Source organism: Microtus oregoni, unplaced genomic scaffold (assembly GCF_018167655.1).
Source record: "Microtus oregoni isolate MIOR12 unplaced genomic scaffold, Mior012 000019F_ref0000042, whole genome shotgun sequence".
NCBI lineage: Eukaryota > Metazoa > Chordata > Mammalia > Rodentia > Cricetidae > Microtus > Microtus oregoni.
The window spans coordinates 31,391,941-31,419,855 of record NW_024543078.1 but is presented as its reverse complement, the minus strand read 5'-3'; the positions used below and the strand labels follow the sequence as shown (position 1 = coordinate 31,419,855).

The 27,915-nt window shown below is 38.0% G+C and overlaps 1 protein-coding gene across 2 annotated transcripts in view; it reads left to right on the top strand.

Moving 5' to 3' along the window:
* Abca13 (ATP binding cassette subfamily A member 13) overlaps positions 1–27,915 on the top strand; it is a 398,914-nt gene that overhangs the window by 327,182 nt on the left and 43,817 nt on the right. For both annotated transcript variants that reach the window (XM_041669712.1, XM_041669711.1), the window contains exons 57-58: positions 19,016–19,166; positions 24,700–24,834. In XM_041669712.1, coding sequence (XP_041525646.1) covers positions 19,016–19,166; positions 24,700–24,834 — 286 coding nt within the window. The remainder of the gene's footprint in view (positions 1–19,015; positions 19,167–24,699; positions 24,835–27,915) is intronic.

Sequence of the window (27,915 nt, the reverse complement as noted above, 5' to 3'; positions counted from 1 at the left end):
GCTGGAAATATGGGAACTGTGAGATTAGCACTCGGCAGATCCATGAGAGCCTGCTCCACCAGGAATCCTTCTCTGTCCATCCCTGAAGTGCTCAGCTAGCTGGATGCGAGCATCCCTTTCTTCTGTAGCGTGACTATCAAAAACAGTCTGAATTTGTTCTTTTTATTTATTGATTTTTATTGAGCTCTACATTTTTTCTCTGATCCCCTCCCTGCCTCCCCTGCTCCCCTCAACCCTCTCCCAAGATCTCCTGAGTAAATTGGGAGCATGGGGACCTTGGTAGTCTGAATTTTTTTCACAGAAAATTAAGCATTCCAGACTCTTTGTCTCACCTCTTAAGTTTCCCTTTCACCTCAGACAACAAATCTGTGGAAAGTATGTGTGTCTGTGTGTTCTTACATTTCTCTCTCTCTCTCTCTCTCTCTCTCTCTCTCTCTCACACACACACACACACACACACACACACACACACAGAGAGAGAGAGAGAGAGAGAGAGAGAGAGAGAGAGAGTTTGTGTCCTTTTAATTTTTAAAATATATGAAGACTCTGTCTGGATCACAGTACCTATCATCTATCTATGTTGTTGTAGGGCTGTTTCCCTCATGGGTCACATGACCACCAGCCACCATGAAGGAACATTGCTGTGGTGGTCTATGGTAATTATATTGAGATGTTTAATGGTCCCTTGTAGTAGACTGGGGTCCCATCAGTCGCTCACCTGAGATCATAGCTATTGTTACCCTGTACTTCTCAGGTGCATGCGGTATTGGAGCTTGTTCGAGTGTGCAGGAGATGAAATACTGCCTGGGTATGGGGACTGTTCTGTTGGTGAGCTTCACAAGCTGCCCCTGGTGGACTTTTCAGTGTTGCAGTGGACTTTGAGTCACACATGCTCCTTTGTGTGGCCTCCCATCTGACTCCTGTCAGATAACAAATGTATTGGTTCACCAGTCTGGGCTTGGATGGAATTCTTTTTTTGTCTATTGGTCCCCTTGCCTAAAGTGATCAGATATCTTTATGTCCAAGCCAGAACAGCCACGCCCATCACCTATGTGCCAGGGTAGCCATTTTCTGTACTGTACTCCCAGTGTGCACTAACTGGCATCCTGGGAAGCAACTTACAGTCAACACAGAGACGACCAATAAAGCTTCTTTGTCTTCTCCTTTATTATAATCTCCTATCCTTCTGTTTTTTTCTGTTGCATACTTTTCTCTTTCAGTCTTATTTTATTAAATATTAAAAAAAGATGCGTGTGCTTGCTTCATGTAGAAGTGTGAAATCTATTGGCGATGAGAAAGGTCAAATGAGGCCATGTTCTATTTCTAGGCTGCTTTCAGGAGCACTGCATTTTGAAAAAAGACAAAAAAAAAATCACCATAAATCCCTTCAAAGAACCACCAATGCAAATAAATTGCACTGTGTGTTATTAAACACCAAATTATGCCACTGAAAAATTCTGCTACTGAAGGTCTAATCCTGAGTCTCTCCCTTCATGATGGAGGTGCAATGACATCAGAAAGGTTTTCTTTTTCAGTCATTCAAATGGTTTTAATCTCTGGCTTGTGTGTTTTATTTATAACTGTAGGCTAATGCTTAGGAAATCTTTCTTACCTCAACAATGGAATTTACCCCAGGTAATAGTTCAGATGCTCTATTGGTTTTTGTTGGACTAAATCCATATTAAATCTGTATTATATAAAGAGCAAAGGAATACTTGAGTTTCAGTCTTCCAAGAAAGTTATTAATAAAGTCCAGTAACATTGATGGAATAGTCAGTCTTTGCTGATGTGAAGTGACTTATTTAGTATAGAATAAATTATATTTATAGACACTCATATATGTTCATGTGGTCTTAGTTTTGAATTTACTTGAATTTCTGTGGTTATAGGTCTACCCTCTTCTTATAGACTGTTTAAAAATGAGTTTTAACATCAAGCAAAGTCTTTACATTTAGGTAATCTGCATTTCCCTGTTGTGAAATACATGAAGACTGCTATGCTAATCAGGCTGCCTACAAAGCTGAGCTTCATCACTCAGGAGTGTAGCCTGACTTCCCATTTACAATAGCTGCTTTCCTGCCCATTGTTTCATCCGGGCACTTTTTCTTACTTAGGCAATTCATATTGTAATGACTGGCTTTTTTTCCTGTTACATTTAAAATGAGATATTTAGGGAAACTAATATTTATTTTTAATTTTGACCAACTATTTTATGAAATTCTTTTATTTCACCTTGCCTTTTCTTAACTTAATATCTCCATCTTTGAGGCAGATGCCATGTTCTAATTTCTAATATTTACATATACTTAAAATATTTTGTTGATTAATTTTACAGGAATATCCAGAATTATTCTTAAAAGCTATAATTGAAATAAATATGCTTTACCAAGTTTTTCCTTTTGCAGAAAAAACTGACAGTCTTGGCATTGAGCAAGGGTCTCGTGCATACAAGACAAACACTTTGTTGAAAAGCTACAGCCTGATCACTAGTTTTAAATAAATTTTAATCTGAGAATTAAAGCAGATTTTTGTTAATTTTTAGTTTTTAAACTATCATTCATCTTATTTCTTTCAAATGTAAGTAATATTCTGTGATTATTCATTTCTACTTAATACTTAAACTTAAAGCAAACTGTAGGCATAGGGCCAGACTCATTGACCTGCCTCCCTGGAGGGCAAATCATCATTTTGATATAACTCAGGAGCCAAAAGGAAAATGTATATTTAACCTTGTTTAATTCAATATCCAATGATATGAATTAAAATCCATCCCTGCATTGCAGTGATAGTCCAAGTTGATCATGTGATGTTTGTTTGAACTTTCCAAAAGTTTTACTTTCAAGAAACAGCAATGAAATATTTCTAACCCTGTAAACCGGAGTCTGGAGACTGACACCTTTGCTCTTGTCCCCTTCCATCCTAACAATATGCTCTTGGGTTTAGATTTATACATCACCACATTGTTGCACCTGCTCAAGCTTTCACACTACTTTCTTTTATGTGGTTAATTTTTGTTTTATTCCCTGGGTAAGTTTTTATTTTTATTTATTTTTGTATTCTTTTTTCATTTATTAAAAATTTTCATTTCATTCCCTCCTCCTCCCCCTCCCTCTCCAGTCCTAAGAGAAGTCAGGGTGCCCTTCCCTGTGGGAAGTCCAAGGCCCTCCCCACTCCATCTAGGTCTAGGAAGGTGAGCATCCAAACAGACTAGGCTCCCACAAAGCCAGTCCATGCAGTAGAATCAAAACCCAGTGCCTTTGTCCTTGACTTCTCAGCCCTCATTTTCAGCCACATTCAGAGAGTCCGGTCTGATCACATTCTTGTTCATTCCCAGTCCAGCTGGCCTTGGTGAACTCCCATTTGATAAGTCACATTGTCTCAGTGGGTGGACGCACACCTCACGGTCCTGACTTCCTTGATCATGTTCTCTCTCCTTCTCCTCTTCATCTGGATCTTAGGAGCTCAGTCCAGTGCTCCAATGTGGGTCTCTGTCTCTATCTCCATCCATCGCGGGATAAAGGTTCTGTGGTGATATGCAAGATACTCATCAGTGTGGCTATGGGAGAAGGCCAGTTCAGGCACCCTCTCCTCTGCTACCCAAGGACCTAGCTGGGGACATCCCCTTGGACACCTGGGAATGCCTCTAGAGTCAAGTTTCTTGCCAACCCTAAAATGGCTCCCTTAATTAAGATATCTTCTTCCCTGCTCCCATATCTACCCTTCCTCCACCTCAACCATCCCATTCCCCCAAGCTCTCCCCAATCCTCCCCTTCCTCTCCCCATTTTCCTTTCCCCCACCCCACCCCCACCCCCGTGCTCTCAACTTTTGCCCAGTGATCTTGTCTACTTCCAATATCCAGGAGGATAAATATATGTTTTTCTTTGGGATCACTTTCTTATTTAGTTTCTCTAGGATCATGAACTATAGGCTCAATGTCCTTTGTTTATGGCTAGAATCTACTGATGAGTGAGTACATACTATATTCATCTTTTTGGGTCTGGGTTATCTCACTCAGTAAAGTATTTTCTATTTCCATCCATTTGTATGCAAAATTCCAGATGCCATTGTTTTTTACCGCTGAGTAGAACTCTAATGTGTATATGTGCCACACCTTCTTTATCCATTCTTCCATTGAGGGGCATCTGGGTTGTTTCCAGGTTCTGGCTATTAGAAATAGTGCTGCTATGAACATAGTTGGACAAATGCTTCTGTAGTATGATTGGCCATCTCTTGGATATATTCCCAAGAGTGGAATTGCTGGACCCTGAGGTAGGTTGACTCCCAGTTTCCTGAGAAACCGCCACACTGATTTCCAAAGTGGTTGCACAAGTATTCATTCCCACCAGCAATGGATGAGTGTAACCCTTACTCCACATCCTCTCTAGCATAGGTTATCATTTGGTGTTTTTGATTTTAGCCATTCTGACAGGTATAAGATGGTATCTCAGAGTTGTTTTGATTTGCATTTCCCTGATTGCTAAGGAAGTTGAAGATGATCTTAAGTATCTTTTGGCCATTTGAAATTCTTCTGTTAAGAATTCTCTGTCCAATTCAGTACCCAATTTTTTAATTGGGTTATTCAGAATTTTAATGTCTAATTTCTTGAGTTCTTTATATATTTTGGAGATCAGGCCTTTGTCTGGGGCGGGGTTGGTGAAGATCTTCTCCTATTCAGTAGGTTGCCTTTTTGTCTTAATCAATGTATGAAAATCTATCAATGTAATCCATCATATAAATAAAACGAAAGAAAAAAAAACATGATCATTTCATTAGATGCTGAAAAAGCATTTGACAAAATTCAACACCCCTTTATGATAAAGGTCTTGGAGAGATTAAGGATACAAGGTTCATACCTAAATATAATAAAAGCAATATACAGCAAGCCGACATCTAACATTAAATTAAATGGAGAGAAACTTAAAGCCATTCCACTAAAATCAGGAACAAGACAAGACTGTCCACCCTCTCCATACCTCTTCAATATAGTGCTTGAAGTTCTAGCAATAGCAATAAGGCAACATAAGGAGATCAAGGGGATTCGAATTAGAAAGGAAGAAGTAAAACTTTCGTTATTTGCAGATGATATGATAGTATACATAAGTGACCCAAAAATCTCTACCAAAGAACTCCTACAGCTGATAAACACCTTTAATAATGTGGCAGAATACAAGATCCACTCCAAAAATTCAGTAGCCCTTCTATACACAAAGAAAAAAGAAGCAGAGAGGGAAATCAGAGAAACATCACCTTTCACAATAGCCACAAATAGTATAAAGTATCTTGGGGTAACTCTAACCAAGGAAGTGAAAGATCTATTTGACAAGAACTTTAAGTCTTTGAAGAAAGAAATTGAAGAGGATACCAGAAAATGGAAGGATCTTTCTTGCTCTTGGATTGGTAGGATCAACATAGTAAAAATGACAATTCTACCAAAAGCAATCTATGGATTCAATGCAATCCCCATCAAAATCCCAACAAAATTCTTCGCAGATCTTAAGAGAACAATAATCAACTTTATATGGAACAGCAAAAAACCCAGGATAGCCAAAGCAATCCTATACAATAGAGATACTTTGGGAGGCATTATCTTCTTTGACTTCAAACTCTGTTACAGAGCTACAGTAATGAAAACAGCTTGGTATTGGCATAAAAACTGAGATGTTGACCAATGGAATCGAATCGATGACCCAGATATTAATCCACAAACCTACGAACATCTGATTTTTGACAAAGGAGCTAAAATTATACAATGGAAGAAAGAAAGCATCTTCAACAAATGGTGCTGGCATAACTGGATGTCAACCTGTAGAAGAATGAAAATAGATCCATATCTATCACCATGCACAAACCTCAAGTCCAAATGGATTAATGACCTCAATATAAATCTGACCACACTGAACCTGATAAAAGACAAAGTGGAAAGTAGTCTGCAACACATGAGCACAGGAGACCACTTCCTTTGTATAACCCCAGTAGCACAAACAATAAGAGCAACAATGAGTAAATGGGACCTTCTGAAACTGAGAAGCTTCTGTAAAGCAAAGGACACAGTCATTAAGGCAAAAAGGCAACCTACTGAGTAGAAGATCTTCCCTGGGTAATTTAGGGAATCATTAGACATGTTATTCTTGGTGTGGATCCAGTTTGGGGGAGCAGTTTGACGAAGTCAAGTGCAATAACCCATGTCCAGAGGCCTGGTTTTCCTTCCAAGTCATGTAGACAGAAGACAATAGAGACATGAAGCACAATTGATAAACGGAGGAGCCAGAGAAGTAGAAGTGGAACACACCGTCTCAGCTGAGATCTGGAGCTTCACACACGGCTTTGAGATAGTAGAGTGAGGTGTGGACAGAGGCAGGGTTTGCAAAGCACTCAGTGTTACCTGGCCACTGAGAGCATGAAAACAAAACAAAACAAAACAAACAAACAAAAGAAAACAAAGAACAGAAGATTATTTTGACTTTTAAGCTCCATTTTATATTTAGTCTTGATTTCCTTGTAGTACTTTTTTAAAATAAAAAAGAAAAGTACATCTTAGTTTGAGCTTTTTGTTTTTCTTCTTAGGCAGAAATGTAAAATATGTGTATACATTCTGAGACTGACAGACATAAAGTTATGACTTTTTTATAAGATGTGCTATCCAAAAATTTAGTAGGCGGTTGACAAGTTTATTTAGCTCTAAAAGAAAATATTTAGTATCATCATTAGTAATGACATGCAAATATTTTGGTTTTGCAAAATGATGAAATTATCTCATAGCTTGCAATTATTTTACATGAAGAGCTATGCTTCCTGTGACATTCTGCTAAATAACAGACTTCATTTACCATGCTGGTCCTGTAAGTTAGATCATCTTGTAGCATTCTGATATTTTCAGTTTGGTATCCATACACTTTAAGCTTACAGAACAGTACAGATGCAAGTTTAAATTCCGCAGGTTAGATTTTTTGCAAGTCATAAAAGGATTAGAATCTCTGCAAAGCTTGGAGGGGGCAGAAGAATGCTCTAGTTTATAAACAAAAGATGAACTGTTGTCTCTAGCTTTATTTTCACATTGCCTTTCTGGTCATTCTGAGATTCTGACACAGAATGATCTGTAGGCTAGTGTTTTAATCCTCAGCATTCTCCGAAGATTCTGTGGGAAAGTTTGGTCCAGCTTATGTGTCTGGGACAAAGTGGGACTCTTAAGAAGTGGGCAAAGTCAGAAGTCTTCTCTTACTTGAGGTGTACCCTTGAAGGAGACAGAGGGATCCTGGCCTCTACATTCTGGTTTTCTTGTTATGAGGTGAATGGTTGTATTTTGTCATATTCTCCCATCATGATGCATCACCAAGTTTAGAACAATGAGCCAACTGGTTATATATTGACAGCTCCAAAACCATGGGCCCAAATAACCTTTCATTTTATTATCTTGATGGTGTAGATATGTTGTTATATTAACAAGACTTGACTGATATATACTTCTCGTGTAGAATTTCTTAAAGGGTTAATTTTATAAGTATGTGTATATGTTTGCCTCTCTTTGTGGGTATATGCATGTATGTGCAGCTGCCCAGAGAGGCCAGACACCTTGGATTTTCCCTAGAACTGTAATTGTATATGGTTGTGAACTTCCCAGTGTGGGTTCAGGGAATTGAACTCTCTGCAAGTACAATACACACTATTAGTCACTGAGCCATATCTCCAGCTCCTCATGAAGGATATTTTATATTCCATTTTAATGAAAACAAGAATCTTGATTTCCCTGGCTCTGCTTCAATATTGAAGTGTTAAGCAGGTGTAGAGTAGTTGAACTGACTTTTTTTCCCCCAATCTCCCAGTTTCTAATAAATGATAGCTTTGTTTCTTTATGTGGAAAAACTCTTTAATTTTACATTTGATGCTATTCAAAATCAGGCATTTAAAGTTTAAGAATCTTTCTTGGGGCTGGCTGGAGAGATGCTTCTGTGATCAAGAGCACATACTGCTCTTGTAGAGGAACCAGCTTAAATTCTTAATACTTTTATCAGACAGCTCGTATCACCTGTAACTCTAGCTAGAAAGGACCTAATGTCTGTTTCTGGCCTCCACAGACACTACTCATGTGAACATACACACATACCCAAACACACACAATCCATAATTTAAAAAATGAGTAAATAAGCTGTCTTGGCATTATCTATTATATAAATGGTAATACACACGTGTGTGTGTGTGTGTGTGTGATGTATTTTTGAAAACTATTGTATCAATAGTGACATTCATTTTTATTATCTAGGTACCATTAAATATGATAACTTTGTATAACCCCTAACTTTGACCTCAAGCGGGAGGACCTTTAAGTTAAGGGGTGCTAATATCCTGGAACTAAGTCAATGTCTTCTAAATAGTTCCTAAAAGTCAGCATACATATGTCACTAGTGGTGACATCATGACTCACAGAAACATACCGTGCATTCTGGTAAACGGTGATAAGCATATCCTCCTTTAGTGTTTCTTTAAAGATAAATCTATGAGATATTAACCTAGTCTTTCCTTTGAATAAGATATTAGATAGAATAAAATTATATCTCATGTTTTCAAATGCTTGGTTTCCAATTAGTGCTACTGTTTGGGAGGCTATGGAACCTTTAGAAGGTGTAGCCTAATTGAAGGAAGTCTGGCTGTGGAGTGTGCTTTGAGGGTTTATAGCCTCACTCCACTTTCTGTTTGTGCTCTCTGCATCCTGTGTGTGGTTAAAATCTGATTTCTCAGCTTCCTGCTCTCACCTAAATCTGTGAATTCTCTGCTATTATAGACTATCCACCCCAAACCATTAGCTAAAACAAACTCTTCCTTATGTAATTTGATTTTGCTATAGCAATAGAACAGAAATTAATGCACATGGGAGAATTTGCAACTGATATTAGAAAATCATATGCATACTTTAATGAGAGATGTTTTGTTGCCCCAGATTTATAGTATTCTCTTGATCAGAATATGAAAATGTTATTGTTTATGATTTCCCTATTTTAGAAGGATTATTTATTAGTGTAGTAGATTTTCTCTTAGCCATATTCCCAGGAGTTAAGTTATTTAAAGCTTAAATATCACCTATAAAAATGACTGCATTTTCTTGTTGCATGTATATTCATATTTAATTACCTATCTGAAAGCTTGAAAGAATCCTAACTGTCTTAGATCAGAACACAGGTGGGGTATGTGTGAGCTGTAACTTAAACCTGGGAGATGAATGCATCCCAGTCTTCAGTTGTACGTTCTTGATCTATATCTAATAGGCAAAACATCATGGATATACCATATTCTCTTTGAAGCAAAATCAAACTGCTATGGATGATGCAGCTTTCCAAATGCCTGGTTATAAAGTTTCGGTTAGTTTGTGGTTTACCTGAAGACTCACATAAACACTTCATCAGGCTGGACCTGCTTACCAGAACATACAGTGTGTGGCACATTTGGAGTTAAACCTGTAGGTAAATGTGGGCAGTGGAGGGGCTAAGCAAGTGTTTGAAAAGCAAGCAAGGTGCAGATGCTGAAGCGCTGGAAAGCAAATCCTGCCGGTCCACTGAACAGCCTTTTGCTCTCATTAACTTTTTGACAGTTTACAGACTGCTGATAATATAAAGGAAATGAAATGCCTGGAGTGGGAAGGTTCTTGGCAAAGACCACTCAGAGTGTTCCTCTGTATTTGTATTTAATTTCTAAGGTTTTTTTTTGGGGGGGGACTGTTGTGCCATTAATTAAAGAGAAGAAAGCCATTTGGAATGAATCATGATAAAAGCCACTTGAAGTTCATTTTTATGTCAGATCCCACACTGAAAAATGTCTTGTCTTTCCAAGTGGTGCTGAAGCATAAAGCATACAGAATGTTATGACCTTCTCTATTAGGCCGAGATAACCAAGTGCAAACGTGTGGAAACTATGAAATGAATGGGGACATTTTCTAATAGCATAAATGTGATTGACGGTGATTCTGATTTAAGAAGTATGTGGTTAGCATCCCTTGGAGTTAGATGAAAGGACTTAAATAAATAAGCTCATCTTCTTATTCAGTTAAGATGATCTCTGGATGGGCCATTAACTCCTGCTTGACTCAAGCTGCATTATCCCACCACATCCTTTTGTATGCAGATCTGCAGAAGGCTATACCCGTAGTGTCTCCACATGGACCAGCGTACCACTATTGAAAAACAGTTCTGAACCCCCAGACTTGAACTACATCTGTTGATCTTCCTAAATCCTTACTTTTGCCAAAACTCAGAGAATATAAACTTCATAGAGTCTTAGATATTTAAATTAATGATGGCCCAGAGAGGTTATTCAACATTTAAGACTACTGGCTGCTCTCTCAGAAGCCTGGTTTCTTTCTCCAGTGCCCACGTGGCATCTCACAATTATCTGTCATTGCAGTTCCAGGACATCCAATGCCCCTTTCTAGCCTCTGTTGACACTGCATGCATAGACATACATTTAGGCAAAAATGTTTATACATGTAAAATAAAAATAAATAACAAAAATTAAACTAATGAAATGCAGGTAGGAAAAATGCAGTATGCTTGACTTGCCATGGCATCAGTGTGACTGGAGCGATGGTTCTACGGTAGTTGAATAGACTGTGCATCTTCTGTATACACCATCTACCAAACTGTCCGCAAACGTAGAAATCATTTCAGAGTAACAGTTGCACACCTTGGGGCTCTGGGTGCAGCTCAGTGGTAAAGCACTTGCCTAGTATTTTGGAGACCCTGCATTTTACCTAAAGTTTTTAAAAAATAAAACAAGATAGGCCGGGCGATGGTGGCGCACACCTTTAATCCCAGCACTCGGGAGGCAGAGGCAGGCAGATCTCTGTGAGTTCGAGACCAGCCTGGTCTACAGAGCTAGTTCCAGGACAGGCTCCAAAGCCACAGAGAAACCCTGTCTCAAAAAAAAAAAAAAAAAAAACAAAACAAAACAAAACAAAAAAACAAAACCAAAAAACAAAAAATAAAACAAGAAAAAGTATATAACTGTTTCCTGTAAGAAAGTATTATCCAATAAAGGGCTTCTACTAACTACAAAGGAAATGCAACAATCTTAACTGTATATCAGAAGGAATATGCTCTGCTCTGGGAATAAGGAAAAATATGCTCTCTGTTTTAATTCATTGTGAAATCGTGATCTTAGTTTTAAAGTATCTAATTAGAAATAAGGTGGCCATCAGCGCACTGGGCGATGTTACCTGTGTTGATAGGAAAATAGACTCATTCTGTAGTGGGGCCTCTGGTTCACCTGTTCTAAGCTATTTCCATGTTCTAGTGTTCAAAGTTATCAAATATGGTGAGTACATTCTGACCAAGTTCAAGACAAGAGACAGGAAGTATCTGAAGTGAGTAACAATGAGAATATTGAATATATGTGTTCCGTATCTCCCAATTGGTCAGAGAATTAAAATGAAGCCTCCTATCTTTAATTGCCTAAGAGTGCTTTGAAATTGACAATTGTAGGAAAAACTTAGTTAAAATCTTCTTAACTTCAAAGATATTAACAACACTTTTTCTAACTTTAAAATTAAAACCACATAATTCCCTCATGTATTAATTATATAATTTGGTGAATATTTATAATGTTATGTATTTCATCACCAGGAAATATGTTAGTGAAGGGTCCTCAGGAACTCTGTCATTTTCCCCTTCTAACCAAATATTCTCTTGACTATCATAGATTACATTATTTGTATTTTCAATTACATATACATATACATACATACACACATATGATATATATATATATATATATATATATATATATATATATATATATATATATATAATTCAAGATGGGAGTTTCTCTGTAGCATTGGAGCCTGTCCTGGAACTTGATCTATAGACCAGGCTGACTTCAAACTTACAGAGATCTGCCTGCCGAGTGCTGGGATTAAAGGTGTGTGCCACCACCGCCTGGCATTTTTTCCCCCATTTTTTTTAAAGAAGATTTTATTTCTAGTTTTGGTCATTTTCACAAAAATTCTAATATGGGTTCTTTGTGTTTATCCTGACTGGCCTCTGTTGGGTTTGACTGGAGCACCCTAGTTGCCATCAAATGTATAAATTATTTGTTCAAATCCATTTCCTTTTTTTATCCTCCTTCTCTTTATGATACTCTGATTACACATAGGCAACTGTATAGCTCTTTTCTTTCCTTGTTCTTTTTGCCTTCATGATTGTCTGAATATTTTCTTGTTCTGTGTCCAGCTCCTTTTCCTGTCCCTTTAATCACTCTCATTCCATGGGTTGTTTTATTCCACACACCATACTGTCTAGTCCTAGAAGTTCTGTCATTCATTTTTATATCTGTATACTCTTATTCTTTTTAATAGTTTTTCTTGAAATCAATTCTTTATTTGACTTATTTTTTCTATTCATTTTTCTTCACAGATTTCTTTTTAACTTTATAAATCACATCAATTGTGGTCAAAATAACATGTTCATTGTAGTAACAGGAGACATTTCAAAGTAGAATGTTATTTTTTAAAAAATGTATTCTTCTCTCATACATTGTATCCCGTCCACAGGTCCCCTCCCTCCACTCTTCCCACTCCTCCCTCACCACTTATTCCTTCTCCTCCAGATCTACTCCTCCTCCCTTTCCATTCAGAAAAGAGCAGGCCTCCCAGGGTTATCAAATGAACATGGTGTAACAAGTTACAACAAGACTAGGCACATATCCTCATATCAAAGCTAGATGAGGCAACCCAGTAGGAGTCAAAGGGCCCCAAGAGCAAGCAAAAGAGTCTGAGATGCCCCTCCCCCACTGTTAGGAGTCTTCCAGGAATACCAAGCTACAAAACCATAATAGATATTCAGGGGACCTAGCTCAGAGGCCTGAAGGTTCTGTGTTTGCTGCTTCAGTCTTTGTGAGCCCATATGAGCCCTACTTAGCTAATTCTGTGGAACATGTTCCCACGGTGTCCTCCATCACTGTGGATCCTACAATCTTTCGTTCCCCTCTTCCCCTCTTCTGTGGGGCTCCTTGAGAGTTCCACCTAATGCTTGGCTGTGGGTCTCTGCATCTGCTCCCGTAAGTTTCTGAATAAAATCTTTCTGATGGTAATTGGGCTAGGCACTGATCTATGGGTATAGCAGAATATCATTAGGAATCATTTTACTTAACTTTTTTTTTCTAGTCATGTTTGATTCTATCCTAGGTCTCTGGGTTATCAAGTATCAAGTTACTGACCTTCCAGGAAGTGTCGGTCATGGTCTCCCTTTTGTGGTGTTGGCCTCAAAATGAACCAGTCATTGGTTGTCTATTCAATTGGTTGGCTAGTCAATAAGTCTCTTTATCTGCAGCTTCTTTTTCATAATTCCACATTGGTGAAGTGATTAGTACTCATATTGTTGAATGTTGTGATTCTTTTCCTTCATTAATATTGACAAGCATTAGAATGAACATCATTGGTACACGCATCTATATAGTGCAGGTATGAAGGGGTTTGAGAACTTCCATAGAACATTTGTATATTGATCTTTTCCTGACAATGTTTCGGTTAATTAAGATTCAGTTCAAATACTTCAAAATTTTTACCTTAAGTGTAACATTGCAATGGTTATATTCATAAAATTGCATGGTAATTTTTAATATGTAACTCCAGAATATTTTTATCACCTTCAAAGCAGACTCTGCACGTATTAGTTTTTCTTTTTTGTCACTCCCTTCCCTAATCATCAACTATTATGAATCTACTTTTTCCTCTGTAGATCTGTCTGTCTATATATGTGGATCATATAAATGGAGAAGTTCCTATAAATAGTGTCATATAATAAACCTATTTTATTTCTACTTTGGATTTTGTCAAGTGTGGTGTTTTGTCTATTTGGATGGCATATGATAATTGTACTCCATTAATTCAGTATATAATGATTAATTTTAGCATACTGAACTAACATTGCCTTTGTTGGCTTTACCTTACTTCCTTATATCTAATTATCCCTATGTATTACTGGATTTGATTTCCTTATACACATGGTTCCTGATCTATTGGATTCTAAACATAGTTTTTCAATTCATTGCTATTAGGAAAGAAATAGGCATTAATTAGAAACTGTACTTTGAATTTTCATCTCTTCTAAGGTTAATAAAATGCAGTAATAATACTTCCAAAGTACTCAAGTGTAGGTTACTTTGAGTCGTAAGAATGTATAAGGTAGACCAGTTTGAGCTATAGTGTTCATTCATTGAGCAATTGAAAAGTAGTAATGCCCCCCCTCCCCAGCAGGATCTCGTTACAATAGTCTGGAACTTGATAAATAGCCCAGGATGGCCATGAGCTCACAATTGTCTTGCCTTTATGTCTGAAGTGCTAGAATTACAGAAATATGTAAACACAGATAGTAGTAAAAGCATTTTTGATGTATGATGTTTTCAGTACACATTGAGTTTACTGGGGCATAACCCCATTATTAGTTAATGAGAATGTGTGTTTTATAAGAATTCGTCTGTCTGTAGTCCTAATAAATTGCAGAGGTTTATTTCCTTCTCATGTCTTTGGTTTCATTATCATTATAATTCTTAGAAATTAACTCAGAGTTATACTTGTCTCTTATTTTTTCAAAACAGACTGTGAAGGGTTGATGTTAGTCTTCAAACATTCATTAAAACTCACTACTGAAATTATCTGGTCCTAGGGTTAAATTGTGAGCACTTTAAAAAGTACTTGTTCAACCTACTTCCTGTGCATCTGTTGGAGTTTGTTCTTCCTCAACCAGACAAAAGTACAGTTGCTTGTTTATTCTTAAGTGTACCTAAGAATACACTCTATGGATCTGTCCCCATAAGGATGCTAGTACTACTGCATCATAAGCCTCTCTGTTTCTATATCTTAATAGAAATGCTTCTTGCAATTTTAACCATGTGAATCTTTGTTTTTGTTAATGTTATTTGTTTTGTTTTTGTTTTTCTTGGCCGGTGTAGCTAAAGGTTTGAAATTTTTATTTTCCCAAAGAATTAACTTGTGACTTTGAAGGTTTTCGTTATCTTTATAGCCTTTTCTATTTTATCTATTTTTTAAATTTTTGCTTTGTTATTTCTCATGATCTAGATTTACTTTGTCCCATTTCTTTTTTTTTTGTTTCAGATCAAGATAGTTCATATATTTTTACTGAAACTTTTAGGTAAATGGAAAAATAATTATCCCTAATATTTTCTGTAGTTATAGTAAAATATTTGAGGCTGCAAGGAACTTATAAGGCATTGCATTTTTCAAATGTTGGGATTGAGTAAACAGGTTTTAACTCTCTGGATTTTTCCATTTGAGTCTTCCTGTTCCCCAGTAACAAGCTCTAATTCCTTGCATGAGTTTCAAGGCTAAGGTTTCATTGTGGTTGATACCTTTACCACTATTTCCATCAATACATAGTAATTCTACTTCAAAGAGGAATTTTGCATTTGGTGAGACTGGGACACCAGGCAGTTCTTTTCTTCTTATGTTCATCCCATCACTGTCCCCAGGTAGAAAAGCCCGAGATACAGATTCTCTTCATTTTCTCCTGTGCATGGGCTCACCTGTCTTCATCTGACTCTGTAGCCCCATATCTTATTTTTACCTCTAAAGAATAATACCAACTCTGCTTAGCCCCTTAGCTTCTCAGGAGCCACTTCATGCAGCTCAATGTTATCTGTCACAATGACCTTTGCTTCAGGAAGATGAGAGCACATGTTGCTTATCACAGTGAATTTTCCTTTTCTTCAGACACATGCCTGTCGTCATTGCTAAGCATTACCTGGGTGTGTCCCGCATTGGATCCAGTTGTCAGTGTTTCATGGGGCAAGGCTTTCTGCATAGCTTTAATTAAATATTTTATGTATTTTTGGTTATAAAACTTTTTAGACTTTCAATAAATCAAATCCCAGATTGACACTCTGATAATGAATTTAAAATAACGTTTGCAACTACAGATAAAATATACATAAACATGATCATAAATGTATATACACATATACACACAAATTATATATATGTGTGTGTGTGTGTGTGTGTATAATTCTATTGAATTATTTCCCTATTAAGTTTTTCAGAGTTAGTTACTGAATATACAGGGATTCTTGAAACTTGTATTTTCATTCAATCTTTGCATTTTTTGAATGCGAGAAACAAATACCCCATGGTGAGTCATGATGTAAAATGTATTCATTGTTTATCGGACTACAAATTCAAGAGGACGTCTTCCTTGACAGTCTCATTTCCTATGCAAGAATTAGTAAAGGACATGCATGTCGTAAGAATGGTTGTGTAACAATCATAGTATTACTGCTCACTAGAGGAAGAAGATCCTACCAGACATAAGTCAGGTGAAGACTGCCTACTTCAGAGATGAGGATATATTGCAGTTTTTCCATGGTAGAGGAAAAGTTGGACTATTAATTCCCCCATGTGGCCTTTGTGAGGATAATGAACCAGTCAGAATACTTGAAAGTGTGGTAAGGAAGGAAGGGGAAGGAGGGAAGGGGGAAGGCCAGCTGGACTGGGACTGAATGAGCATGTGATCAGACTAGACCCTCTGAATGTGGCTGACAATGAGGGCTAACTGAGAAGCCAATGATAATGACACTGGGTTTTGATTCTACAGCATGGTCTGGCTTTTTGGGAGCCTGGTCTGTTTGGGTGGACACCTTCCTGGGCCTAAATGGAGTAGGGAGGGCCTTGGACTTCCCACAGGGCAGGGCATCGTGACTTATCTTAGGACTGGAGAGGAAGGGATGGGGGAGAGGGGGAAATGGGAGGAGGTGGAAATTTTTAATAAATAAATAAATTTATAAAAAACAAAAAAAAAACAAAGAAAAGAAAAAGGGAAAGGAGGAAAGAAGAAGAGAGGGCAGAGGGAAGTAAGAAGAAAGGGAGTGAGAGAGACAAAGTTGAATTTGCCTTCTTCTGCCTTTTTATTTCATCTGACCCTCAAGCAGGTGGGATGGTGCCTCCTGCTTTAAGTGTGCCTCCATGAGTCAGGGATTTTCTAGAAATACTCTCACAGATGCACTTGGAAGTACCATTTTCCCAATGTTTATATATCTAATTTATTTATTTATTATTACTTTGTTTTTTGAATCAGAATATAATTACAGCATTTCTGTCCCCCAAACTATCACAAATACTCCTTATTGCTTATTTTCAAATTCATGACCTCCTTTTGCATTATTCTTAATTAAGTCAGATTAATTTTTATTAAACATCACACTCTCCCATTCTTTGAGATACCAGTGTTTCTGACCCAGTCTCCTTTTGAAGTAGCCACCTCTTAATACCATTACTTAAAAGACTAGCTTCCAGTGTGTAAGTTCAGAGTCTTCACCTTCATCTTAGAGAGTGTGAATTAAACTGAAGTGCATTTTGTTATGGGAAAGAATCTGTGGCATGCTCCATGTGTCCCTTCAACTCTGTGACATTCTGACAAAAGTCAAGTCACAAAGCACAAGAACACCACTTCTCCTGAAGCCTGGCAGGAAGAATAGAAGACTTTAAAAGAGCGACACTATAAAATAAAACTGCAGCACACAGTCCAAAGCTGCCATACATGCTAGACTCAGCTATTAGAACAGTCATAGCATGTTTGTCATGCTGGTAGAAGCTGATCCTAATGGGAGCATTGTGAGAGGGAGGATGGCAAGGTATGGAAGCTTGTGATGACCTTTGCAACTGGACTCATTAACTCTTACTACTTTTCATATATTCATTGAAAGTTTATTTGAATTGTTATAATTAAATTGAATTGTGAAATCTTCAACTGTAATTTTAAGGATTTACACATTGTTTACAATAGTTTCTTTGTAGAAATATTACAGATAGCCTTTTATTCAGAACATATCACATGCCAAATAGGAAGCTCAGTGCTAGACACACACACACACACACACACACACACACACACACACACATATATATATACATACATACACACACATATATACACATATGCTCATAAACACTCATGAGTGTGCTAATCTCATGGGTTGCTACTGGGAGGGAGGAAACAGTTTTGTTCTCTACCATTTTTGGTTCTATGTTATAAGGCCCTAGAAATTAAACTAACAAAGGTATATTTAATTTTATATATACAGACAAGAGTTTTACAAAGAAAAATTATGTATTATGTATAATTATATATAGAGAGGGGAAATACAGAAGAAACAAAGATGGAAAAAGAAGAGACAGAGGAAAGTTTCTTTGTGTTTCTGTTACTGTGAAGAGACATCATAACCATGACAACTCTTATAAGGAAAACATTTAATTGGGGTGGCAGCTTACAGTTTCGGAGGTTGTTTCATTATCATCATGTCAAAGAGCGTGGTGCCATGCAGGCAGACATGGTGCTGGTGAAGTAGCTGAGAGTCCTACATCTTACAGGTAGCAAGAAATGGTCTGAGGGGTACATGGAGCAAAGCTTGTGCAGAAGAGACCTCAAAGCCCACCCCCATAGTGGCACACTTCTTTGAAAAAGACTGCACCTACTCCAACAGAGTCACACCTCCTAATAGTGCCCCTCTTTTGGGGAGCCATTTTCTTTCAAACCACCACAGAAGGGCGGGACAGAGGGAGGATCAAATGATGGGTTTGAAGAAAGAGACTTATACACAGGTAGTATCAAATGGAAATGGGTTTGGCATTCCGGGGAGGAGAAGTGTCTAGTAAATTAGTCTCCTCTGCTTGTGTGTGTAGGTGGTCAGAGTAGTCTCTGTAAGTAGCAAGTGCAGAGATACCTTTGCAAGTTAGCATGTTCTTTACAAAAGGGAAGTTGGTGAACTCTTTATCAGGGGACTGGGGAGATTAAACAGGTTTCTCAGAGTTTGCTGGTTTAAGTTAGCTGAGTAGTCCCTGTGCCAAGATATATATTTTAGCGTGGCATTTTCTAGTACCCTTCATTTTGTCATTAGATGAAAATATTTGTGCAAAATTGTTAGCTATGGGAAATGCAGAGTGATGGAAATTGATGAGTTAAATTTAAGGGGTAGGTTGATTTGTATTCATGAAGCCTTGTCAGCCTGTTCTACTTCTATGTGCAGAGATATGGTGGATCTGACTTCTGCTGGCAAAGTGGGAATTCTCTTTGGCTACTGTCCACAGCAGGATGCCTTGGATGATCTCCTGACTGGCTGGGAGCATCTCCAATACTACTGCAGCCTCCGTGGGATTCCAAAACAGTACATTCCAGAGGTAAGCAATCTTGCGGTTTTCCAAGGAAAAGGATCCACTAAGAGCTGCTGGTCCATTAACTATGGCTCCAAGGCTGTTCTCTCTCCCCAGGATAAGAAGTCATATTGGCAGATGAGTTCAGGGAAGTCATTTTCCAATATTAAAATTTTATTGATATTGTATATCGAAAACTGTGTTAGTGAGAGAGTTCTATGCAAGGAGATAAGCAAAAAATATGTTCTGTTACTTTGTATCTGTACAATTTTCTCTTTTTCCTATGAATGTCTGTAGATTTCCTGGTCTGTGGTTTGTGGTCAGGAACAAATACTGCAAAACTAGACACAAAATGTTTGTGGAGCTTGGGAGTTACTAAAGTGGATTACAGAAGCAGGCAGAAAGTTTCCTGGGAGGAGTGCTTTTCTGGGTGGTCTCAGGAGAATGAAAGAGCGCCTAGAAGGGCAAGAATTCTCGGGCCTGAGAGTGATCGAAAGCAGGTGAAACAGTCCGCAGGGGAGACTTGACTCTTCTGTTGATGCAAGCTGGGGTCAGATCGGAGCTACTAGCCTTGATAGACAGCTCAGAGAGCATTTAAAGTAGGAATGCGTCAGAATGGAAGGCGCTTAAGCACATTTTGCCCTTTACACACCTCTTTGTAGTATGTGAAGTGCTGTCTAGATTTCTGGTTCTGCAAAAGAAGTAGGATAAAGGGGGTGGAGCTTATCAATTAGAGTCTGTAGGAGTTGGGACATCCTAGGATTCACAGTAGACAAAGCTAGTAGCCACTGCTCTTACTGGTCCATGACAATTCATTCTCTGTGTTGTTTTATTAATGCTGTAGTCTTTCTTTTTTTTTTTTATTTCTGTTCCATAACTTATAGCTGCTCCAAAGCCAAAATGGAAACTCTCCATTTCATTGCTCAGACCCAGGACACTTGACCTACCTCCCATGGTAATAAACAAAGCTAAGTAAAGTAGAACTTCTCTTAACATCCAGTACTAATATTTGGCTCTATCTTTAATAGGCATTTTCTCTGTCAGCTCCCTCTTGTTAGCTTTTGATGGAAGAGGTAGATTGTTGGCAGTGGCTATAATCTGGTCCCTCCTGTCTGGATGAATGCACTGATGACGTCTCCCTTAATAAGACTTGGTGCTCTCTGTCACCCAGGCAATTGCTTTCTGACAATCCACTGTCCTTCAGTCTGTGTTTTGAACTCCTCCACCGAGAAGTTCCTTTAATGCTCACCAATTAGGAACTAGCTTTATTTCTTTCATGAAGCTGTAGTGGATTATGCAGATGATACTGCGACTTGCTCATTCAGCGGTTTCTAATAGATCTGCACATTTTCTACATATTCCTAAAGGACATAGTGCCTCTCCCAGCCAATTTCTCACTACAGTAAATTGTGTGAGCAAATTGAAATGTAGAATAAGCGTAGGGTTCTGAGGTTCTTATTACAGATATTAGGGTTAAGCAACATAAAATGATGATCCAATTAATGTCGTCAGGAACCATATCTTAATGTTTCTTTCACTGTGGATCCCATACTGGTGAGGTTACAAAATTGGAATGAAAACTCCCAATAGCTTGATGACTGCACGCCCACCTTAACATTGCATCATGACACATCACATATGTGAATGTGGTGGTGTTAACAAACCCCTGCCATCAGCTCTGTCATTGACTGCTATACTTAATGCTTGACTATTGCTGGTTTAAATATTTGCAGCACTATAATGTGTTTTCTTCTGGATTGGTTTACTTCTACTTACAAAAATGGGTTACCATAAAACCGATGTCCTGGCAACAGCCTCATGCACTTTGTATTTACCATAGCTCTTGATAGTATTGAGAGGTCATATTCATGCTCAGTGATTGACAGCTACTACATTGCACTGGGAGAGAGTTGTTTGAGGTTCACAGCATGATGAAATGTCTCAAGATGCAGTCCTCAGAAGGCATCTTGCCCTTAAGAGATGTGTGATTGTCTTTCTGTACATATGTCTCATACCCTGTTGAAAGTAGTAAAGAAGTGTTTGCCTGATTTTAAAATCGGAGAAAGTGAAACACAGAGTGATAACAGTGGTAACAGCTCTGGAGCACAGGCTTTTGATTGACACTGCCCTGACAGTTGCTAGCTAGTAGACTAGAACAACTATCTTCCATCACTGACATCTCAGGCTTTTTGTGTGATCTAGGAAATGGAAACTGTGTTTAATGACTATAGATACACTCTAGCCTGGAGCTTTTCTTATTTCCACTTTTTAAATTAATTTACTTTTTTATTTAAAAGTAGTATTTTTTCATTTTACATACCAATCCCAATTCCCCCTCTCTCCCCTCCACTTACTCCCCACACCTTCCTCGACCCCACCCACATCCACTCCTCAGGGAGGGTAAAGCCTCCCTTGGGGATTCAACAAAGTCTGGTACATCTAGTGAAGGCAGAACCAAGCCCCTCTCCCTGTATCCAAAGCTGAGCTGAACTCCAGGCACCTATGGTAAGTTTGCTGATCTGTTATATCTATAATCTTGCCCTTTACAGTTGCAATCCTCAAATGTTTATTTAGGCAAGGAAAGCTTATCTCTTCCTTTGACTTAAATTCAGGTTCTGCCAGTTGAACAAGTTTCCAGTCCATTGTTCACACTGTTCAGTTGTGAGCTGAGGGTGCACTTCAAGCTTGTTCACACTCTACAGCTGTGAGTAGAGGATACATTTCAAGCTTGTTCACACTGTACAGTTGTGAGCAGAGGGTGCACTTCAAGCTTGTTCACACTCTACAGCTGTGAGTAGAGGGTACATTTCAAGCTTGTTCACACTGTACAGTTGTGAGCTGAGGGTGCACTTCAAGCTTGTTCACACTCTACAGCTGTGAGTAGAGGGTACATTTCAAGCTTGTTCACACTGTACAGTTGTGAGCAGAGGGTGCACTTCAAGCTTGTTCACACTCTACAGCTGTGAGTAGAGGGTACATTTCAAGCTTGTTCACACTGTACAGTTGTGAGCAGAGGGTGCACTTCAAGCTTGTTCACACTCTACAGCTGTGAGTAGAGGGTACATTTCAAGTTTGTTCACACTGTACAGTTGTGAGCAGAGGGTGCATTTTAAGCTTGTATTCGCCTGTCCAGGTTGGCAAAACATTTAGTTCTAACATGTTGAATGTGTTATAGCCTGGGCCATAAAGATCAGGAATTCCAGTCTTCTGCTCTAAAGGTGGCACACTTTGTAGAACTTTCTGAAAGAGTGACATCTGTAAGATCTTGTAACTTATGACATTTAGTTACTCTGGGACAATAACAGTGAGGTTTTTGTGGTTTATGACATTTTGGGGTCTAGGTAGCACTTTGCCAGCCTTGATTTCTAGGTCATTGCATTCGACATTATTTTGATAGTGGCACTGAGTGCAGAAAAGTTCGCAACAAAATGCTTCTTATTAGATCGTTTTCAGTTATTTTCCAAAAGTGACATTCCATTAGATCGTACATTTGCTCCCACACATTCTGGAAGCTTCCCTGTGATTAATGGCTCTGGAACTTGTAGTCTGCACTATTTAACCTTTTGTGAAATTAGAAAAATATGACAGACACTCTTTGGTCTCATAAAAATAACCAACAACATTTGGCAAATTTATTAACAATGTATTTACTCTGAAGTGCGTTGCTATAAAATCAGGACTTTTCATCATTATTTTGCTTTGTTTCTCCCCTTTATTAGCCTCTTTTTATCCCTCTTCTGAAGAGAATGCAGTATAACACAATAAACACTTGTAAAATATGTACATTTTGAACGTTTTCATAACTCTAAACAGATAACCCAAATTTTCACTTTTCCCATTTCTGTTTGTTTTTGCTAGTCTCACAGCTCTTTGTGTTCATAATTTTCCAAAAGTGTCGACTGCCTGTGTGACCACAGTACTGCTCTCACTGAAGCAAAGACTTCTCTTCTAGGAAGCCTGCTGCTGCCTCCCTCTGTCTTCCCTATGAGCATCATGCAGGACAAGTCTTACAGTTTGGCTTTGTGATCCCATTGACACCATGGGTTGTCTTTAAGCTTCCCAGCATAAGACTATGAATTAAATTCAGAATTCAGAATTCTGTCTGAGTCTTTTCAGGGCAGCTCCCCAATTAGCTATTTGTGCTTGTTTGCTAATTCTGTATAAAATATTTTGAAGTTTTTTATTTGTGTAAAGAGGCTTTTATTCAATTTATTTTAATAGACATAATTGGACTAAATGAATACAGGGGAAGGGATGCTTCCTACGAAGACAGTCTGGAGAAAATGGCTTGAATATTTTCATTGAGAACAAAGAATTGACCTTGAGATGGGTTTCTCAGAGACTGTGGGAGACTCAAGATTTAGTCTCTATCTACCTCTTGGGCCTTGACTTCTCTTTCTTTGACTCACACTGTTTGAGCACGGACCAGCACTTATGTTTTCTAAATTATTTTGAAGCCACACAAATACAGACTGAATAATTTAGGTTTAAGATGTTGATATCCAAAATATTTTGAAATTTGTAGCATATCATGATCATATTCTTATTATAACCCTAAGTTATATATGTTTGTGAAAAAGTATATGCATCATCTTAACACTGTTTTATTTAGTGCTTTGAAATATACAATTATCAGTTGTCATAATCTTATATAATTTGTCCTTCTACATTTGAACTAAGGTCTGCTTTTTCACTAATTTAATTATATGAATGTATCTGAAAAACAAATCTGCATTTACATCTGCATTAACACCTTGATTAATGTAGATTTTTATCTACACAAGAATTATATGAAGTGTTTATTTTTAAAATTGTACAGACAATTGGAAACAAACAAACAAAATGCCTAACCTGGGTCCCACATAAGAGACAGAACTAGACATAGGTAAGAAGTAGTTTAGGGCAAATTATTCTGGGGAACATCAACATAAGTGTGGCCTTAAAGACTTGGATGATGAGTATTGGGGAGAATGGAGATTTGAATTAAAATTTAAGGGTAAAGGGGTGTGTGATAAGATACAGAGTGGCGTGGTGGATAGAATAGAAGCTATGAGCCTGAGAAGGTAACTCTGGTGACTGAGGATGGAGGTATGTTCTGATGAATGAAGTAGCACCCTCGTGAAGTGACCAGATAGTTCTTGGCAGCTATGAAGAAGAAACTGGTACCATCTTTCTTCAGTCTGGATACCGCATAAATAAACTCTGAATGTATAGATGCTGTCAATGGCTTATTTCCCTAATTCGGTGTCATTTCTCAGCCTTCCTTGGGGCCCCCTTTATTCTACTCACCTGAATGTAGATACTCATCTAGACTCATCATTGACTCAGAGGTCTCTGATCTCCAGACCTGTGTTTGGACATCCTAAGTTTCCAAAGATATGGGACCCTCTTTCCTCTGTTTTTTTCCCTATTGCTCCTTTTCTAATAATGTGATGTGAGATCGGGAAGTCTTTTGGTCCTCTGTGTGAGAGGACTACAGGCATGGTGGGAAGAGGCAGAAGGCAACCCAGGTCATGTGGACATCATGGAATAAGGTTCATGGATAGCTTATCTCTTCCAGGTGGCTGCAGACCTGGTAAGGCGCCTTCACCTCGAATCTCATGTGGACAAACCTGTGGCCACATACAGTGGGGGCACCAGACGGAAGCTCTCCACTGCCCTGGCTCTGGTGGGGAAACCTGACATTCTCTTATTGGTGAGTGGTTGAAATATCAGGGCTGTGTTGATGTTGTTAACATGAGCTGGAAATTGTTTCAATTTTCAGAACTTCCCCAGGAATCAACTCTATGGACTCATAGACTCTCTGCTCTGAGTGAATATTTTCCAACATATTATAAGATGCCAGAACCATTTTATAAAAATCATACATTCTTATGGAATAGTCACATAAAAATGTTAACTTTAAATAAATATTAAATTTTATCATCCAACTATTATCTGAAAACAAATACATGTTTTTCTTTAACATTTATTTAGTCAGTCTTAGTTTTTATTTCTTTATTTTTGAGAATATAATAAAATTAGAAATTTCTGCTTTCCCCTTTCTTCCTCCAAATCCTCCTGTATGCCCCTACTTTCAAATTCATAGTCTCTTTTCTCATTAATCGTTATTGCATGCAAATATGTATATGCATATAAAGACAGAGACCTAAGCAGAGAACTCTTAACAGAGGATTCTCAAATATCTGAAAAACACTTAAGGAAATGCTCAATATCCTTAGCCATCAAAAAATGCAGATCAAAACAAATTTGAGATACCAACTTACTCCTGTCAGAATGGCTAAGATCAAAAACACTGATGATAATCTATACTGGGGAAAATGTGGAATAAGGGGAACACTCCCCCATTGCTGTTCTTTTGAAATCTTGTAGAATTGTGCTCTGAAACCATCTGGTTTGGAGCTTTATTTGATTGAGAGACTTTTGATGACTGTTTCTATTTCCTTAGCAGTTTTAGGTCTATTTAATTTGCTTATCTGGTCCTGATTTAATTTTGGTATGTGATACTTGTTCAGAAAGTTGTCCATTTCCTTTAAGTTTTCCAATTTTGTGGAGTACATATTTTTGAAGTATGACCTGATGATTCTCTAGATTTCCTCCTTGTCTGTTGTTATGACCCCTTTTAAAATTCTGACTTTTGGATATTCTCTCTGTGTCTTTTGATTAGTTTGGATACAGGTTTGTGTATTTTGTTGATTTTCTCAAAGAACCACCTCTTTGTCTCATTAATTCTTTGTATTTTTGTTTTGTTTCTGTTTTGTTGATTTCAGCTCTGAGTTTGATTATTTCCTGTTATTTAGTTTTTCCGGATGAGTTTGCTTCTTTTTGTTCTAGGGTATTCTGTTAAGTCCCTAGTATTGGATTTTTCCAGTTTCTTTATGTAAGCATTTGGTGCTATGAACTTTCCCCCTAGCCCTGCTTTAATAGTGTCCCATAATTTGGGTATATTGTACAGCCATTTTCATTGAGTTTTAGGAGGTCTTTAATTTCTTTTTTTTATTTCTTCCTTGACAGAGTGGTGATCCAGCTGAGCACTGTTCAGTTTCCATTAGTTTGTGGGCTTTCTGCAATTGATGTTGTTGAATTTTAACTTTAAACCATGATGGTCCAATAAGACACAGGGGGTTATTTCCATTTTTTTGGTATCTGTTGTGATTTGCTTTGTTATTGAGTATGTCGTCAATTTTGGAGAATAATCTATGAGGTGCTGAGAAGAAAGCATATTCTTCTGTGTTTGGGTGAAATGTTCTATAAATGTCTATTAAGCCCATTTGTGTCATAACATCTTTTTGATCCTTTATTTCTCTGTTAAGTTTCTGTCTGGCAGACCTGTTTAGTGGTGAGAGTGGGGTGTTGAAGCGTCCCACTGTTAGAGTGTGTAGCCTGATATGTGAGTTAAGCTTTAGTAATGTTCCTTTTGCAAATGAGGGTGCGCTTATATTTGGTGCACAGATGTTCATAATTGAGACTTACTCTTCTCGTTCTTCAATTCCTGTTATTCTTACTTTTGGTATTATCATGGTGTCCCATATTTCCTGGATATTTTATGTTAAGCTAATGTTGTTAGACTTAACATTTTCTTCGATTGATGAATCTCTTTCCTCTATTGTATCTTTGATGCCTGAGATTCTCTCTTCCATCTTATACGTTGTGTTTGCTTGCATCTGTAGTTCCTGATTGTTTGCCTAGACTTTCTATTTCCAGATTGCCTTCAGTTTGTGTCTTTTTTGTTGCCTCTAATTCTGTTTTCAAGTCTTGAACCATTTCTTTCACCTGTTTGATTGCTTTTTCTTGGTTTTCTTTAAAGGATTTGTTGATTTCTTTCAATTTTTTTTGGTTGTCTTTTTTTCCATTTCTTTAAGAGAATTTTTCATTTCTTCTTTTAAGGACCTCAATCATCTTCATAAAGTTATTTTTAATGGTGTTTCCTTCCCTTTTATCTGCATTGAGATGTTCAGATCTTGCTGTTGTAGAACCACTAGTTTCTGGTGGCGCTGTATTCCTATTTATGTTTTTGAGTATATTCTCACCCTGTTGTCTACCCATCTCTTCCTCCAATCTGAACAGGTGGAACCTGTGTTTAAGGGGGGTCCCTTTTCCTCCAATTTGTGTAGTTGGGGGCCATGGCTCCTTTGATTTCTTCTTCAGATGGAGGCAAAGGAGAGCCTTTGATGATCATTTCTTCAGGTACCTAAGGGTCCAAGGCTTAGGTGGGTATTCCTTCTGGTTTTGGCAGGACTGAGACTGAGGCTTCAGTGGTCAGATAATTTCTGGAGGCCACTGAGTGCTGTCATATCAGCCTGCCCTGCTACTGCTCTTATTTCTCCTTCTATGGTCTGGCTCTGCCTGCTGCTGCTGCTGCTGCTGCTCTTACTCCTCCAGGCCATGTGGCCTGACCAAGCCTGCCATGCTATTTCTCACCTTAGAAATATTTCAATGGCACTCCATAGTTCCTAGAACTTCCCTTTTTCTCTGATGATGAAAAGAACCCAGAAAAGTCCGGGTTTATATTTATTGTAGCTGTAGTGATATACGTCCATAGCAAATCATGAGGATGGGCATCCAAGTTGTATTTAATTTAGCATCTCCTCAAGCATGTGCTGAGAGCTTCTTTTATGGCTCTTAGTGATATGAGAGGTAGTAGAATGTCCAAGACAGTGTTCTCAACCTTCCTAATGCTGTGACCCTTTAATGCAGCTCCTCCTGTTGCGGTGACCCCCTAGCCATAACATTATTTTGTTGATACTTCATTACTGTAATTTTGCTACCATTATGA